The following is a 17,615-nucleotide window of genomic DNA, read 5'->3' on the forward strand; positions in this document are numbered from 1 at the left end:
GTAATAAAAATGTAAAATAATAATAATAATAATAATAATAATAATAATGGAGGATGTTTGGTCTTTGTTTGTTTGTTTGTGTAGCATGATCATACAGGTGTTTTGATAGATTGTGGCATTGGCATGATCCAAATAATAAATAATAAATAAATGTCATACAATTGATTGTGCTCAACAACACCAACAAAAACACATAACAAGTAGTAATAGTCGGCTATTTGTTTGTTTCTTTGTTGTGTTGTGTTTGTTTGTTTGTTTGTTTGTTTGTTTGTTTGTTTGTTTGTTTGTTTGTTTAAACACCCCCATTGTAATGTTTTGCTCGCATGGCCAATCTCAGATTTTCAGGATAATTTAATGTTTTAATAGATGGTCATTGGTACAATCCACATAAAATATAATAACATTATTATTTATTTATTTTTTAAATTAAGTTATTAGCTGTATTTATTGGTTGCTTGGTGTTGGTTTGCCGAACATTCCCTCCTCTCTCAGATGTTCCAGCATGAGCAGAATAATAAAGAGGAACGATGCAGTGAACATGAACGCAGTCTGAACTTTAACACATCACCAGCGTCCTGTAGATCAGGAGAATCACATTGAATATCATTTGTGTCTGGAACCTGCAGCGCTCACACCTGACTCAGATTAAAAAAAAAAAAAAAAGACTGAGTTGTGTGCACTTTTATACGAATAAAGCTGGACACATTTTCAGTGAATGATGAATGATTAGTGTGAATGAACAGAAGGTTATAACGTCCGTTTATCTCCCTGTGATTCAGTGAACCAGGACTGGGTTCCTCAGTAAAGTGTTAGAGGAGACAGGGTAAGAGCAAGCTGCTGTGAGAGTGAGCTTCAGGCCGAGACGTGGAGCTGAACGCTGTGTGTTTCAGCCTCGGCTCTGATTCAGCCTGCGGCTGCGGCTCTCGTGCACTGCTTAGCAACAGGCTGGGAGATGATGATGATGTGACCAGGTTTTAAATCAGGCTTCATGCATGTCACTGCTACACTGCTCACACCTGACCATCATCATACAGAGGTCTGGATCACACTGTCTGGATTTTAGAAGCAATTATGCGCTTATAAACTGGTTATAAAACACAAACTGGTCTATATACATGTCTCTAATGGGGTTTTTTTTTTTGAATACCCAAAATCCAGCCTCGTTATTCAGGCTTGTTAATATTTGCAGGATAGTGCTGTGACTTACACTTACTGTATATACAGCTGCTTAACTCACACACACTCACCGGCCACTTTAATAGGAACTTCTTGTTGTTGATTCTCCGATCCCTGTTCTTGGCTGCAGGAGTGGAACCCAGTGTGTTCTTCTGTTCTGCTGTTGCATGCTGAGATGCTTTTCTGCTCACCACAGTTGTAAAGAGTGATGATATGAGTTACTATATCCTTCCTGGGGAAAAAAAAAAGCTCAACCCACCTCAAATCTGTCACTCTCTTATCAACAAGGCGTTTGTTTCCACTCACAAAATTGTCGCTCACTCATTCACTGACTTGATGTTTGTTTTTTGCACCATTCTGTGTAAACTGTCGAGACTGTTGGGTGTGAAAACCCCAGGAGGAGAGCAGCAGTTTCTGAAATACTCAAACCAAAAATACTCATCGGGCTCAAACCAACACCCATACCACAGTGAAAGAAAGTAAGTCACACTTCACTTTGAGATCACAATTTTTCCCCATTCTGATGTGTGAACATTAACTAAAGCTCTTGATTTGTTTCTGCATTGTGCTGAGGTCGAGGGATCGGCTGATTAGAGAACTGCATCAAACAGCAGGTGGATGTATGGGTGTTCCTAATAAAATGTCCAGTGAATGTATACTGTAGATGTAATAAATGTGAACTAAAGTACACAGCATTTCCAGGCAAACAAGACATCTCTGGAAAACTCTTTACCTCCTACAGCCTCAAGAGTTCTTTATTTGTGCAGAACTTTTCTCCAAATCGTCCTGTTTCGCTGGAAATTTGTGCGCATCACTTCACCTTTACTCCATCGACAATAATTCCTTCAGTATTCCTCAGGCACCCCATGGATCTGGATTCTTCAGTGTTATAACTAATTAAGAAAGATCATTATACCTAAGGAACTTCTCGATAATGTTTGTCTCACAGTGTAACTGAGATCAGGGCTTTTCTGGACCAATATTAAATCTGAGAAATTAAAACAATATGTACAGATGTTCCACACCATGTCATGTCTGGCCCCAAATCTCAATTAAATGTTTCTAAAATTGAATCTCATGACTAAGATCATTTAGAGAAGAGCAAACTCTGCATCTTTGGGGAGGAATATGAAATGTTCTGAAGCAGTGCAGTACCTGATCATAAATCTTCATGACATCAGCAGGTGCAGTTCCCAGGATAACCAGCAGGTTGTGCTGCAACATAAATTAAGAGGATTGAGAGAACATGACTGATTGTTGTCCTGCTTTAGTGCAGTGTTTGGACATCTCATCTCATCTCTAGCCGCTTTATCCTGTTCTACAGGGTCGCAGGCAAGCTGGAGCCTATCCCAGCTGACTACGGGTGAAAGGCGGGGTACACCCTGGACAAGTCGCCAGGTCATCACAGGGCTGACACATAGACACAGACAACCATTCACACTCACATTCACACCTACGCTCAATTTAGAGTCACCAGTTAACCTAACCTGCATGTCTTTGGACTGTGGGGGAAACCGGAGCACCCGGAGGAAACCCACGCGGACACGGAGAGAACATGCAAACTCCACACAGAAAGGCCCTCGTTGGCCACAGGGCTCGAACCCGGACCTTCTTGCTGTGAGGCGACAGTGCTAACCACTACACCACCGTGCCGCCCAGTGTTTGGACATGCCTAGCAAAAATGTTTGTTTCTTACTGAGCCCTAACATCCCAAAAGGCGATATATTTTTAATATTATACAAACACGAGTGTTTTACTGGGAAACACGCCAATCGTGTTTTTGATCCGAGCTCCATCCGGGACATGGAGAACCAAAACCAGGACATAAATCTCTATCTGTGACTCGTGAGGAAATCGATGATAAATTTTGTTTTGATAAATTTGGGGACTTTTTGTTTGTGAATGCGTCGATATAATAAAAAGAAAATCACACGTTGGCTTGAAGATATGAAGTTTATCTTCTCGTGTTGAAAACCTCACATTTTTCACATGAAATCCATCACGGATCTGAGTGACAGATTTAAATAATATTGGCTGGTGTTGAGTGGTCTATCAGATATATTCCATTCAGCGAGCATGATACTGAATGAGTCGAAGACGAGTAGCTGAATGGAATATATCTGATATGTATAGGTAATTGTACGGGGCCGAGCAAAATTAAGGATTAATTTCACGAGTGATTCCGAAGTTTTGAAAATTGCCCAAGTCGTGAAGCGACGAGTACAATTTCAAAACTTTGAAATCACTCGTGAAATTGATCCTTAATTTTACAAGGAACCATACGATTACTTGTTTATAATCTATAGGGCCAAATTCATACTTCGGAAGCCATTCAAGTTCACAACATTTGTCATTCACGTTTTCGGAACCAATCAGAGCGCAAGACTATCTTGCACGTTTTAATCAGTTTCTAAAGCGTCTTTCATCATGACACGGCGATACAACACAAGGATTTTGAAAGTGGTTTACAAAATTTTATTGGAACTTCTTTACAAAAGCCATTTTGTTGTAACCGTAACCAAGCAACGAACTAGTCAATAGCATTTCAGAAATATGGCCCCTGTTAAGGAAAAAAGCCCTCCTTGATTGACCAATCAGAACTGAGTAATTCGGCCCTATGTACCGTATTATAAACCACGAAAAAGACCCAACCAATATCTCATCTCATCTCATTATCTCTAGCCGCTTTATCCTTCTACAGGGTCGCAGGCAAGCTGGAGCCTATCCCAGCTGACTACGGGCGAAAGGCGGGGTACACCCTGGACAAGTCGCCAGGTCATCACAGGGCTGACACATAGACACAGACAACCATTCACACTCACATTCACACCTACGCTCAATTTAGAGTCACCAGTTAACCTAACCTGCATGTCTTTGGACTGTGGGGGAAACCGGAGCACCCGGAGGAAACCCACGCGGACACGGGGAGAACATGCAAACTCCACACAGAAAGGCCTTCGCCGGCCCCGGGGCTCGAACCCAGGACCTTCTTGCTGTGAGGTGACAGCGCTAACCACTACACCACCATGCCGCCCCCAGCCAATATTATTATTATTATTATTATTATGCATACATATTCCTTTCGGGTGTTCAAGGGGTCTTTCTCTTTCAAAATTCTCTCAAAATCTTCCTTATTTTTTTTAACGAAGCAAACCTGGTGGCCATGTTTGTTTACAAATTGTCACAGTCGCTCACTGGTGTGGAAGTTTTACATCTCCGACATGTGACGTCTTGTTGTTTTGACAACCATGCAATATCGTAAACCATATCCAACGCTCATTCTCCATTGGGTAGAGTGACATAATACGCTAACAATATGCTAACAATATTGCATGCTGTCGAACCAAATGAATGAAACACACTAGAAGGATGTTTAGAACAGATGTTTTTATTCCATCAAAAAAGTGTCCTGTATGTATAATAATTCCTGATATTTCACCCCGATGATGTCACTCCCAGTGTATTCCCGTTGACTACACGCGCGTTGTCAAAATGGCGAACCGGTTCAAAATTAAAATTCTTTTGATTAATTTGTGTATTTTTTATGGATGTGTCCATGTAATATAAAGAACATGACACACTGGCACGAAGATCTGAAGTTTATCTTCTTGTGTTGAAAAATATACGTTCATTCACCACTCGAAGATAAACTTCGTACTACCGTGTAATATCCTCTATACTGTAAATCTCATGCGCACAAGATGATAATTATTCCCACAAGATAAAATCCATCATCTTTTGGGACTTTAGGGGCTCTGTAGTTTCTGGTAACAATTCTGATTGTGTGGGGTTTTTTTAATTAGCATACTCATTTGCATATTGCTGTGTGATTGGATGTTAAGCTGAGATGATTACATCAAAACTTGAAAAACAAGATTTTTCCCTCCATCTTATCAGACATTAAACCACCGGTTCTTCCACATTTCTGTTTTTGGAGTTTCTTTCCTTTTTAATTCACGATGCAAGGTTTGTTTGTTTGTTTGTTTGTTTTGTGTGTGTGTGTGTTTATTCTAATCTAAATGTCCACTCTGTGTTCCATCTCATCACACTGCAAAATGCAAACAATGATCATTTGACAATAAATAAAGGATGATTTGAATATACAGTACGTATCTATTTACAGCTTCTCGTTACTGTCTACTTGATTTAATGGCATTTACAGCATTTGTAGGAAGAGCACAGCTGTGGTCAAGTGCAGAATTATTGGCACCCCTGAAGGGTATTGCGTAAGTGTGACTCTCACAATGATTCACTGTGTAATTTTCCCCTGCAGAACTGGAGAAACTACTGGAGTGTTTAGATAACATCACCCTCAGGAGAAGGGGACTAAACCGTACTTTTCCTTGTCACTGTAGTGGTACTATCGCATGTAAACCTTTTGTAGCTTTAGTGTGTATTGTTAAGTTGCTCTGAAATGGAATCATGGTCTGTTTTTTACTTCAGTGTGAGTGAACCCGAGAGAACTGATTCACTGAGTTAAAGTCAAATGATCGCATTAAACATCTGTTTTTGTCTTTGCTCAGTCCTGTATCTACACTCTCAGGGTACTAACCTGCACCTGTTCCCATTGCTGGGGGGGGGGGGGGGGGGGGGGGGGGGGGGGGGGGGGGGGGGGGGGGGGTTTACCCTTCCCTTTTATTTTGTACCTTGAATACAAGTCTTTCACCTGGAAATGAACTTGGCATGAATTTAAGGGACATTGGCATTTGAGAAAAGAGTAAAGCTTTTAAGCAATATTACATGCACCTTTCCATAAGATGAGATGTACGAAAGGTACAAAAGGTACTCGCTTGATGGTGCCACCTGAGCAACAAGGAAAGGTCCAGTTTAGTGCTGATAGAGTCAAACAGTATTCAGAACATTTCCATTCTGTTTTGTGATTCAGATAACGAACATTTCTGTGCCTTCATTTTGAGAGTGCACTTTTGCACTCTGTGTGTGTGTGTGTGTGTGTGTGTGTGTGTGTGTGTGTGTGTGTGTGTGTGTGTGTGGTGATTTAGCTTTTAGAGAATTGAAGATGATGAAAGTTTTGGTGTAGAAGTCGAAAGCACTTGGTGCTCTTCCTTTTTCATGAAATAAAAACGTAAAGAGAAACATGCACACTCAGAGCAGCCATTTTGAAAAAACACACACACACACACACACACTTCTCAGAAATTAATTACTTCACTTCTAACACATGATCTAGAGCTGTCAGTGTGCAGCAGTAATACTCTCACACCCTCTCTCTCTCTGTATCTCTCACCCTCTCTGTCTGTATCTGTGTATCTCCCTCTCTCTCTCTCCCTCTGTCTCTCACCCCCCCGTTTGTCTCGCTCTCTCTCTCCTCCTCTGTCTGTCTGTCTCTCTCTCACCCCCTCTTTGTCTCTCTCTCTCCCCCCCTCTGTTTGTCTTGCTCTCCCTTTCTCTCTCTCCCCCCCTCTGTTTGTCTTGCTCTCTCACCCCCTTTCTGTCTCTCTCTCACCCCCTTTCTGTCTCTCTCTCTCCCTCTCTCCTCGTCTGTCTGTCTGTCTGTCTGTCTCCCCCTCTGTTTGTCTTGCTCTCTCTTTCTCTCTATCCCTCTGTCTGTCTGGCTCTCTCACCCCCTTTCTGTCTCTCTCTTCCCCCTCTGTCTGTCTGTCTGTCTGTCTCTCTCTCTCTCTCTCTCTCACCCCCCGTCTGTCTCTCTCTGCCCGGCTCTCTCTCACCCCACCCCCTCTGGCTCTCTCACCCCCTGTCTGTCTTGCTCTCCCCTCTCTCTCTCTCCCCCCTCAGAGCACAGAGAGGAAGTGAAGCCATTTCTCAGCCCGTGTGTCGGTTGTTGCGCCATCAGGTGTGTGTGTGTGAGATGTTGTGAAATGTTCTGGTTGCTCCTCCTGTGGAACAGGTTCCTCTTCTGCTATAAATTCTCGACAGCGAGCTAAAAATAATTAAAACGGTGGGCGCGCGCTGCGGACTGAGGCCCGGTGCGGGTTCGGATGGAGAGCTCGTGCGCAAACCGATTGCGTCTCAAAGCGCGTCAGTTAGACAGAGGGCGCGTTCTCGTGGCGTTGCCATGGCTACGCATCTTCCAGCAGATAGGCGAGATGAAGGACGACGAGGTTAGACTTTAGATTTTTTTTTATTGGACTATTTTTGAGTGATTCTATTCGGAAAGCCTTCCGTGCGTGGAGGAGGAGGATGATGATGATGATGGTGATGATGGTGAGTGCAGGATGTGGGCATGCGCGAGCCTTTAAACACTGAGAGAAACTTTTTTTTTTTTATTTCCAGCCCACGGACTGAAGATGCGAGTGCGCGCGCGCTGTGAGCCGCAGTGGTGAGTCTGAGCGCCTCTCCAGCCTGAAGCTGCATTTCATCGCTCTACACAACTCTACACAACTCTACACAACCGGTTCTCCTCTCCTCCTCTGGCGCACGCACAGGAGCGAGGCTTGAGCTCACATCTGGATGCAGAAACAGCTGGATCTGGGAAGCAGGGATTACTCGCTGTGATGAGAGAAAGAGGCATGGCCATGTTCTGGAGGGTTCTCTCCGCGCTCAGCTTCGACTGTCTGAAGAACACTCCGGCTTCATCTCAGAGGTGAGCGCGCGCGCTTCGGGTCTGATCTCACAGCAGATCGGACACGGAGTGGTTCTGACAAACATCAGATACAGAGGCAGCTTAAAGCAGGACACATATGGAACTAGGTTACTTTATTCCCTTGTCTCTCTCTCTCTCTCTCTCTCTCTCATGAAGCAGTTTCTATGGTGATGATGGACTGGATGAAACTATTTCCACTCAAACTCTAAAAATTATTTCTTTCTTCCTCCCAAAGCTTGACGCTTCACAATAACCTCATACACGAGCTCCATTAGACAACAAGGCTTTCTTCTCACACCCACATAGTGACCATGAACAGGAAGTGAGGAAATAAACAATAAAATCTGCAAGCTGGTATTGGATCTGTAGGGTCCAAGCAGGTATCACGAAACCCCCTCCATCACCAGACCCGGTTCTTCACCAAAACTATAGAGAGTGAGTAGTTTTGTGTTTTGTTTTTTTAGCCACAGCTCAACAGGCTGAAATCTGATTGGCTGATCACAGACATGTTTTTGAACTACAGCAGTCATCATCAAAATAAATTGCACTGTTTAGACAGAACACCACATTTCAGCTCAGCTGGAAAGGACAGTTCCTGCGAAACAGCTATTTGAATTAAGGCCCCTCCCCTTAGCTATGACCACACCCTAAATTGGCACACCTCAAACACAAACTTGGACCAAACATGCCTTGTGTATCCGTGTGACCAGTCCTGAGTTACAGCTGTGCGAGTACAACCAAATTCCACCACGCTAGATCTGACTGGTAAATCTGGATACTTGGTGCTTGGACCCCGAATAAACAAAAACAAACAAACAAACAAACAAACCACAGTTAGCTGCTTCAGCAAACACGATGTGTAGATGCTCTGTGGTTTGAGTTGCTCTTCTTGAGTCGTCTCTTTTACGTACATTGAAGAAAATTCTCGTCATTTGATGTTACACAGCTTCAGCTACTCAGTGTCTTTTCTCTTTTCTGGACACGAGATTCAGGATCTTGTAGGTTGGCTCTGATCACTTCCTGGGTCTGTGGTTGGTTATTAGGGCTGGGTGTTTTCACAGACGGCCCGATTCATTTCGATTCCGATTCCCAAGCGAACCATTTGATTCAGTTCAGTAGGAACGATACAAAATACTGCAGAGCAAAACTTAAAGGTTCTGACTGCAAAGTTGAATGCTGGGTAAAATGTTCCATTTCTATTGCTGTTGGAGTTTCGAGATGTTTCGCCACTGCACGCACACACACACACACACATAGTGTATCCTGGGTGTAAATGTTTTGCCGAGATAAAAAGCGGCCCACGTTTTACAATTCCGGAGATTGCTGAAGCAAACAAGCAGCAATATCATGTGACCACCGTGGGGCGTGTCTGTTTGACCTACTTTTAACCGAAACAAGTCAGTGTGGGTGAACATGGCGGACTCGGCTCTCCCTTCAGCGGAAAAGAAAAGGAAAGCCTGCCTAATGAGCGCAACTGCAAGACTGAGCGAGGTTAGAGGAGGTGTCATTTTTCTGGACAGATAACTAAATCATTCTAGCTAGCGCTTAGCGATCTTAGCCTTCGAACCCACGGGCTCGACTCCACGGTAACGAGTATGGAGTTCTACACCTAATTTTTTGATCTTGCAGAGAAAGAAATGAGAACACACAAGCAGTAACAGAGAAAATATATATTTATTCATCTTTTGTTTCACGGATCTATTTGCGAACGTCAACCACAAATTACATCCCTCCGACTCAAAACTCTCAGAGGTCGATGTTGATGCAGTGCCACATTGTTTTCTTGGTGGTGTCGCTATCTTGATGTGACGCAGTTCCGTAGGTATGCTAATTAGTTAAAGCTCCTCCCTCGCATTCGGCCGTTTCCTGTTTCCATCAGGCCGTACTGTTTACTTCAAAAGGAAGGAAAATGGTCCCAAAACGGAGAAAAGCGACCCTCAGGATATCAAAATGATCATGTCTCTTTTGTCCACACGATTTTGTTCTTGCGAGACAGGAAAATGTCATCTCATCTCATCATCTGTAGCCGCTTTATCCTGTTCTACAGGGTCGCAGGCAAGCTGGAGCCTATCCCAGCTGACTATGGGCGAAAGGCGGGGTACACCCTGGACAAGTCGCCAGGTCATCACAGGGCTGACACATAGACACAGACAACCATTCACACTCACATTCACACCTACGCTCAATTTAGAGTCATCAGTTAACCTAACCTGCATGTCTTTGGACTGTGGGGGAAACCGGAGCACCCGGAGGAAACCCACGCGGACACGGGGAGAACATGCAAACTCCGCACAGAAAGGCCCTCGCCGGCCACGGGGCTCGAACCCGGACCTTCTTGCTGTGAGGCGACAGCGCTAACCACTACACCACCGTGCTGCCCAGGAAAATGTCATACACAACAAAATTTGAAAAATTCATATGACTTTGCAGTCAGCACCTTTAAAGGAAAGAGTGACTAAGTTAAAGGGGGAACGAGTGATTGTGTTTAACACGAGTCAGAACCCGTGTGTTTAATTCTGTGGTTGTTTAATCATGGAAATGGACCTAGACCCCCCCCCCAAAAAAATGCATATTAGCCTAAAGTCCATAAAGTTTGCAGATCGATATTGAACTGGAAATATATTTTTTTCCCACCCTGGTATTGGTTAGCTGCCCCATGAGATTGTTGTTGTAAAAGTAGGAGGTTCTTGGATATATATATATATATATATATAAATAAAAAAATTTTTTTAAGCATTCTGACTCAACATGATAATACATAATCATTTTTATGACGGCTTTCCTAATCACCAAAAAGTGATCATACTGATTCATGTTTCTTGCTCTGGGTAACTGCATAACCGTTGATGTTTATCTCTGATGTACAAGTCCAGACAGCACTGCTACGGTTTTGTTTTTGAGCACAATGTTCCTTCAAGGCTCGACTCCTGTACATGACCTGAAAACCAGTTGCAGTTCTGCACCCGGTCCTGGATTCATTTGGTCTAGATCTCATTTCTTCTCAGCCCATTTTGTCTTAATCACGTCTTAGTCTTGACTACAAGTCTCTAAATTTATTTTATTCTAAGATGATACACCAAATCAATAAATTTTAATAATTCTTTAAGTGGCGTTCATGTTTCCTGTTCCTCAAGCTCTGCTTCTGGAGCACCAGGAATAGTGGTGTCTCTAGCGTCCAGGAGACAGCTCGGATTTATATTCCATAAACAGTTTAAGAAGAAAGAAAAAAAAAAGTACCAGGATGATGGTGTTCCTGCTTCTGAAACCTGCTCTCCTTTTTATATCCTACAGCCCACGACACTGTGAATCATGATTATAATAAAACCCATTGGAAGTCTTTCAAGAACTTCCACAAATGAGTGAGAAAAATGAAACTTTTCCATCCGCAGGTCGTCCACGAAGCTGGGATCCAGCCAGGCGTCGAGCGTGGAGAGCAGCTCTCTGACCGGCAGCCTGTCTCCAGGCTCGGACCTTCAGCCTCACTGCCAGTGCTGCATCTCCTACGCCGCCCGCCTCAGACGCCTCTCCTGCGGCCATCTGTACTGCGAACCCTGCACCATCCGCATCGTCAACATGGCCTTCGAGGACATCGAGGGTCTGGCTGATTACCCCTGCCCCGTCTGCAAATCCCTGCGCCACCTCAACGGCTTCGACTACTCACCGCTCGGGAGCCAGAGACAGCTGATCGAGGACAAAGATGACCAGCGGGACTAAACCTTCACCAAGAACTTTTCTCACCGGATAGCGGCTGGACATCGTGGATGTTCGAATGTTGTCTTGGAAATGGAAACCTGTTCACGGACGCGTGAATGGAAGACTATTTATTTTGCAATCATGAACATGCTACAGGATATCTGTGAACAAGCTTTAAAAAACAACCTTCCTTCATTCCTGGAGGTGAATAGTTCGATGTGTATAAGTATGATTTATTAATAAGTGGAACATTTTTAAATGGCAACCATTGCTGTAAAATGTCTTCACTGTGTGAGTTGTGATTGTGGCAGCAAAAGTGAACAAAATGTAATTTTAACCAAATGTTCATTCACCAAAAATGGCATCACGTCAGAATTTCGCAGTCAGACTGCACGCTTGTTTATGAAAGATTTTTAAAAAGTAATACAGATAGAGAAAACAAACAGTATTGCGCTTCCATCGTGACACGACCACCTTAATATGAGATTATTGAACAGCGAGCTGATAATCCGTGTACGATGAGATTGAGTGGAATAACATTCTATCCACATTCGCTGGATTTTGAGAAACAGAGCATTTTTAATTTTAGCAAAGTCGATAAATAAAAGCTTGATACAAAACGTCCGAAAAAATCATTTCTCCTCAGGCGGACTTCTGAAAAACCTATCGATGACTGCACGGATTGACTTTAGCATTTTGTTTTTTGTAGAAAGTGCTCCAAGTTATAGAACAGCTTTAGACGTTTATTTATTTAATTCTTCCTTGGACATTTCAGTTCTGGGGTGGCACGGTGGTGTAGTGGTTAGCGCTGTCGCCTCACAGCAAGAAGGTCCGGGTTCGAGCCCCGTGGCCGGCGAGGGCCTTTCTGTGCGGAGTTTGCATGTTCTCCCCGTGTCCGCGTGGGTTTCCTCCGGGTGCTCCGGTTTCCCCCACAGTCCAAAGACATGCAGGTTAGGTTAACTGGTGACTCTAAATTGAGCGTAGGTGTGAATGTGAGTGTGAATGGTTGTCTGTGTCTATGTGTCAGCCCTGTGATGACCTGGCGACTTGTCCAGGGTGTACCCCGCCTTTCGCCCGTAGTCAGCTGGGATAGGCTCCAGCTTGCCTGCGACCCTGTAGAACAGGATAAAGCGGCTAGAGACAATGAGATGAGATGAGACATTTCAGTTCTGTCATTTTCAGACGTCACTGAACTTTTGAATCGGTCTAAAAAACAAAAAAATAATTTCAACAAATTTTAGTGCTTAAAGATGAAGAACGGAAACAAACCGGCGAAATGACCGGAGCAATTTATGAAAAATGCAATAATTATTATTAAACTTCTTTTTCAAGATACGTTCTTACCATCAAATACTTTCATTCCATATTTTGTTGCTTTTATTTTGTATTTTTTTTGTTGTTTTGTTTTCAAGTAGAGTTTTTATTTCATCCTCGGTTGGTTCAGCAACACGCTCTGTCATTTTGTTTTTCTCTACTCACAGTATATGAGCTGATATCCTAGTAGTAGAGTAGCCAATCAGCGCACGATTGCTCATATCCAGTGAATATGGATCGAATAATTAAGTTTATATCTGAGTGATGCTGAATTCTGGATTCTGATTGGTCTGAAGGTGTTGATTAATTTCCTAGAACAGCAGCTCTGACTGTAGTGCAGCTTCTTGTTTCTACAATAACTGCTCATTCACAGGGACTCGGCTCTACGCTCCATGTGTAAATAAATAAATAAATAAAAAAACCTTTCTAAACAAACAGACGGAGGAGTTTATGAAGGAGTCTCCAGTCAGAGGCAAAAGTTGTAATGTTTGACATCTTCAGGACAGAGGAGTTTCTGCGTCTTTGCTGTTTCTGAGTAACATGATAACCTGCGTTTCTTGTTTTTAAACTCAAAGATGAAAGATGGAGGAAAAAAAAAAAAAAAAAACACCGCAGAGGTTGATGAAGGAACAACTGTTTATAGAAGCTAGGACTTGTTTCATGGATGTTGCACAACATTAAATGCAACTATAAACAGATTAAAAACCAAGATGATGTACTTTTTATGATGTAAACTTTAAGCATTGGTAAATCGCTGTGGTATAAGAAGAATAAAACATTTTAGAACAGGAGATGGAAAATAATCACGGTGGTAAGAGCAACTCCGCTTCATCACCATAACGAACCGTGTCATTAATTATTTTCCTACAACAGCACGAGTGTTTTATTCCTCATGACAGTCCATTTTTGAAGGCTGTTCGTTTTCAGTGAGCCCTGTTCGACTGCTTTAAGTTATTTTATCTTATTTCTGTATCCCGTCCTGTGGATGACAGTACTGAGTGAACTTGCACTGAAACATTGATGATGAAATGAACCTCATGCTTCTTGTAAAATGACGGTGTAAATATTTATTTTCGTACAAATATAAAATGGTCACAAATCTCAAATCACGTTGTCCGTTTTCATTTCAAATGAATCGCCGTCATTTCTTTCATCGAGAAAAAAAATGCACTTTCAGCCACCGAGGTCTGGATTTCTTCATCTACAGCGAGCCGTGCTGATACAAATCGGAGAAAAAGGAAAAAGAGGAAATGAGTTTCTCCTTCCTGTACTGCCAGGGATAAACAAACCAGCTCGCTGTGTGGGAACGCGACACAATACGACTGCCATAACTCACTCGCTGCCTCTCAGCCTGTGAAAAAACGAGCGCCGAAGATCAATTAGGAGGAACAAGCACTCGGTCATTTCCTCAAAGAGGAAGCTGCGTCTGTGGGCGCAGACGTTCAGGCATCTGATAAAAGCGTGCTTCGAAAAAGGCGTGGCAGTAAATAAATGTAGGAAGGCGCTTACTTCAAGGGCACGGGATATTTTATATATTTTTTTATGTATAAACACATTGCTCATGAAGAATTACAGCACCCATTTTTTCACCTTTACTTCTGGAGTTCAAATACAAACACATACAGCTCGGACAATCAAGATAAAGCATGACTGATAAACGAGATTTTTCTTTGTACACATACGGGCAGCATTTTCAACAACCATCATTACATTTTTTTTTTTTTTTTAAACATCCAACGTGCTCCAAAAGTCTGATAAAGCGAGTGAAAATATTTCATTTATGCATTCTTTGAAGAAAATCAGACCTTTTGTACAAAACGCTGAACATGATCTCGATCGTAAATGTGCTTGAGATATAGTGCAAAATCTAGAACAATGAAAATGCAAGACACTGAACGTTTCCTCCCTCCCTCCCTTTCTCTTTTCATAATTCCAAAAAACGTGTGTTTATTTCTGGTTTTCAGTTTGGTCTCAGACTTGTGAAACACTCTGAACACAGTACCAGCAAAAAGTTTGTACACCCCTCCTCTACCATAGGTTTTTCTGTATTTTATTCTCCATTTTGTACACTGAAGACATCAAAGCTACAATAACATCTGGAACAGATATGGAATTATGTGGTAAACAAGTTAAACAATACATATTGATATTTGAGCGTCTTCAGTGTATCCAGTGTTTCCCTTGATGGCTCCTTACACACTACTGGTGTTATCTTAACCAGCTTCATGAGGTCATCACCTGGAATGCTTTTCAATTAACAGCTGTGCCTCGTCAGAAGGTAATTCGTGGACGAGTTTCTTGCCTTCTTAATGCGTTAACAGCATACAGTACCATCCTGTACCCTATTCCATCCACAACATATATATTATTATCTCAAGAACCACTCAACTACGTAAAGAGAAACAAACAGCCATCATTAATTTAAGACAAAGTGACGACAAAAATAAACAAAAACGCTGAATTAGAAGGTGTGTATAAACTTTTGATTGGTACGGTGTATATACGTTGGCCTTTGTAGGTGTGGTAGGCGAGGTCACACACAGACGCTGAAGGAAATACCGAATTTTTGTGCAGAACGTACATGTATATTAAAAAAAAGACAATATAAACTAAACAAGTAATTAAATATTAACATGAAAAGTTCTATCTCTGCTCCTGTACAGTCCATACACACCGTCTCACAACCGTGGCATGATCATAGGACTCATTCAACCAGAACAGGTAACACGACATGACTTAGTCACCAATAACTCAGACATGGGAAAGTTATAAATAATTTACATGATGCAAAACTTGTCTTTGCTTTTTGTTAATACTGGACCTAAAGTATAAAGTACGATCATTCTCTCTCTCACTTACACACACACCTTGTATTGTACCTTGTGTTTGCACACACCACCACCACCTCCTCCTCCTCCCTGTTAATGTTATACAGGTTAAATCCTCACGTACCATCGAGTTGCACACAATGTCGCCATCTAGTGGAGATGGAAAAAAAATCCTACAAAATCTCTTTTTTTTTTTTGCGGATTTGAAGCAGATATTTGGCAAGAACTACACAAATATTGGGAGGATTTCACAATTAACACACTCCTGTGATGAGGAATTATGATTAAATCCTGTCCTGACCACTTTACATCTTATTGTGCCTATTAATGAGTAAAAATTAAATGTACATATAGCTATATCGCAACATTTCAAATCACCTATATCACTATTACAGTGCCTTGCGTAAATCTTCATCCCCTTTAAACGTAACCTGGAACTGAAATATACTAAACAGCCTGTAATACTGAAGTAGAGAGAAATAATATAATTATTTACAGATAAATCCATAAAAGTTGAGATTGCGTTGCTCTGAAGTTCCTCAAGGAGTCGCCATCAAGAGCCAAAAATCAGTCGAGTATGTGATCTGAACATAAATACACTTGTGCCTGGAAGAACCCAGAGTCTGATAGTGACGATACATACCCTAGAAACATCACGAAGCGACCTGGGAGAAATTTCTGGCAAAAAGTATGAATTGGAGTTTGGTTATTAAAACATCCCAAACTTTGAACATCATCATGAAAGCTTTTATTTATCTTAAAAAAAAAAAAAACGATACGGCACAGCCACACCTCTGCCTGGAGGAGGCCGTCCATCGAAAGTAAGAAGGGATTGACTGGTCAGAGGCACAACCAAGAGGCCAAGGGTTACGGTTAACATGATGCTACCACCACCACGCTTCACAGTGGAGATGTACGAGTCCATTTCAGTTCCAAAACGTGGAAAAGGGGTCGAATACTTATGCAAGGCACTGTATACTACATACTACTATACTCAACTAGTAGTATATACGCTATTAAGTACTATACACACACACACACATAAGCAACTTTGTATTAAAAATACTCAGTTTTAAGGAATGCTGTGCTTTTTTCCCCTAACCAGAGTACCGAGAATTTACCACACAGCCGAGATGGAAAGGAAAGTGCTTTGTATTCAGTGAAACGGTGAATATTTCTAACGCTTAGTCCTGTGAGAAGATTGAATCCCACATGCACGGTTTAATTCTCCTCCCTAAAGCTCAGCGAGGCTTGTGCCCCAGTGAGCCGCTACTCTTGGGCAGTTTGGCACTGGAACTCAAGGTGGGGCGACCGAACAGGAACGTGTGTTTGGGTCCGTCGCTGGAGCCAGAACGTCCCGAAACGCGGCTCGGGCTCTGCTGATAAGAGCTCCTGGATGAGGAGGAGGAAGAAGAGGAGGAGGAAGAAGAGGAAGAAGAAGAAGAGGAGGAAGAGGAGGAGGAAGAGGAAAAGAGGAATGTGCCGTTGTTGGCGTTCTGGTTGAGGTTGGAGCCGAGGCGGCGGTTCTCCTGTCTCTTGCGGTTTTGAGGACGGCCCGTGGAGGCCTGAGTTAAACGTTCTCGCAGGTTCTCCACCTCCCACGCCAGCTGTTCCACCGGGTGCCTCGTGTTAGATGACATTGGGTACGTGAAAGCCTAAAAACAGACGGGTGTTTATCATCGTCTTACTTATGTGCAACGTATTTTTGCAAAATCGTCACAAACCAAAAACACACACACAAAAAGCTCCTGGAAACTTTTGAAGGTCTTCAAGGTTTGTATTGCATTTTATCCTTGAAGGAATTTTGAGAGCTGAACCTTTAAACTGGCTTATTTTCCCTCAAGCAGCCACTGAAACAAACCCTTAATTAATTAAATACTATAATAATGCCTTTTTAAAAACTACTACATTCTCTAGAATGGTCTAAATGGTCTTTTGGCTTTAGATAATACTTGCATTAGAGCATTAAATCTTCATGGTACATATTCAAAATGACTTTAAAAGGTTTTAAAGCTGACGATCTTTTCGTATGTCTAACCAAT

General features: G+C 42.4%; 1 protein-coding gene across 2 annotated transcripts in view; it reads right to left on the bottom strand.

Annotated features, from left to right (window-relative positions):
* Window positions 1-14,314: 14,314 nt before the first annotated feature.
* The window catches only part of mtmr11 (myotubularin related protein 11), a 51,944-nt gene continuing 48,643 nt past the window's right edge, over window positions 14,315-17,615 (bottom strand). For both annotated transcript variants that reach the window (XM_060900415.1, XM_060900414.1), the window contains exon 17: window positions 14,315-17,228. In XM_060900415.1, coding sequence (XP_060756398.1) covers window positions 16,815-17,228 — 414 coding nt within the window. In that variant the 3' untranslated portion in view covers window positions 14,315-16,814. The remainder of the gene's footprint in view (window positions 17,229-17,615) is intronic.

This window comes from Neoarius graeffei, chromosome 19, assembly GCF_027579695.1.
Source record: "Neoarius graeffei isolate fNeoGra1 chromosome 19, fNeoGra1.pri, whole genome shotgun sequence".
Taxonomy (NCBI): Eukaryota; Metazoa; Chordata; class Actinopteri; order Siluriformes; family Ariidae; genus Neoarius; species Neoarius graeffei.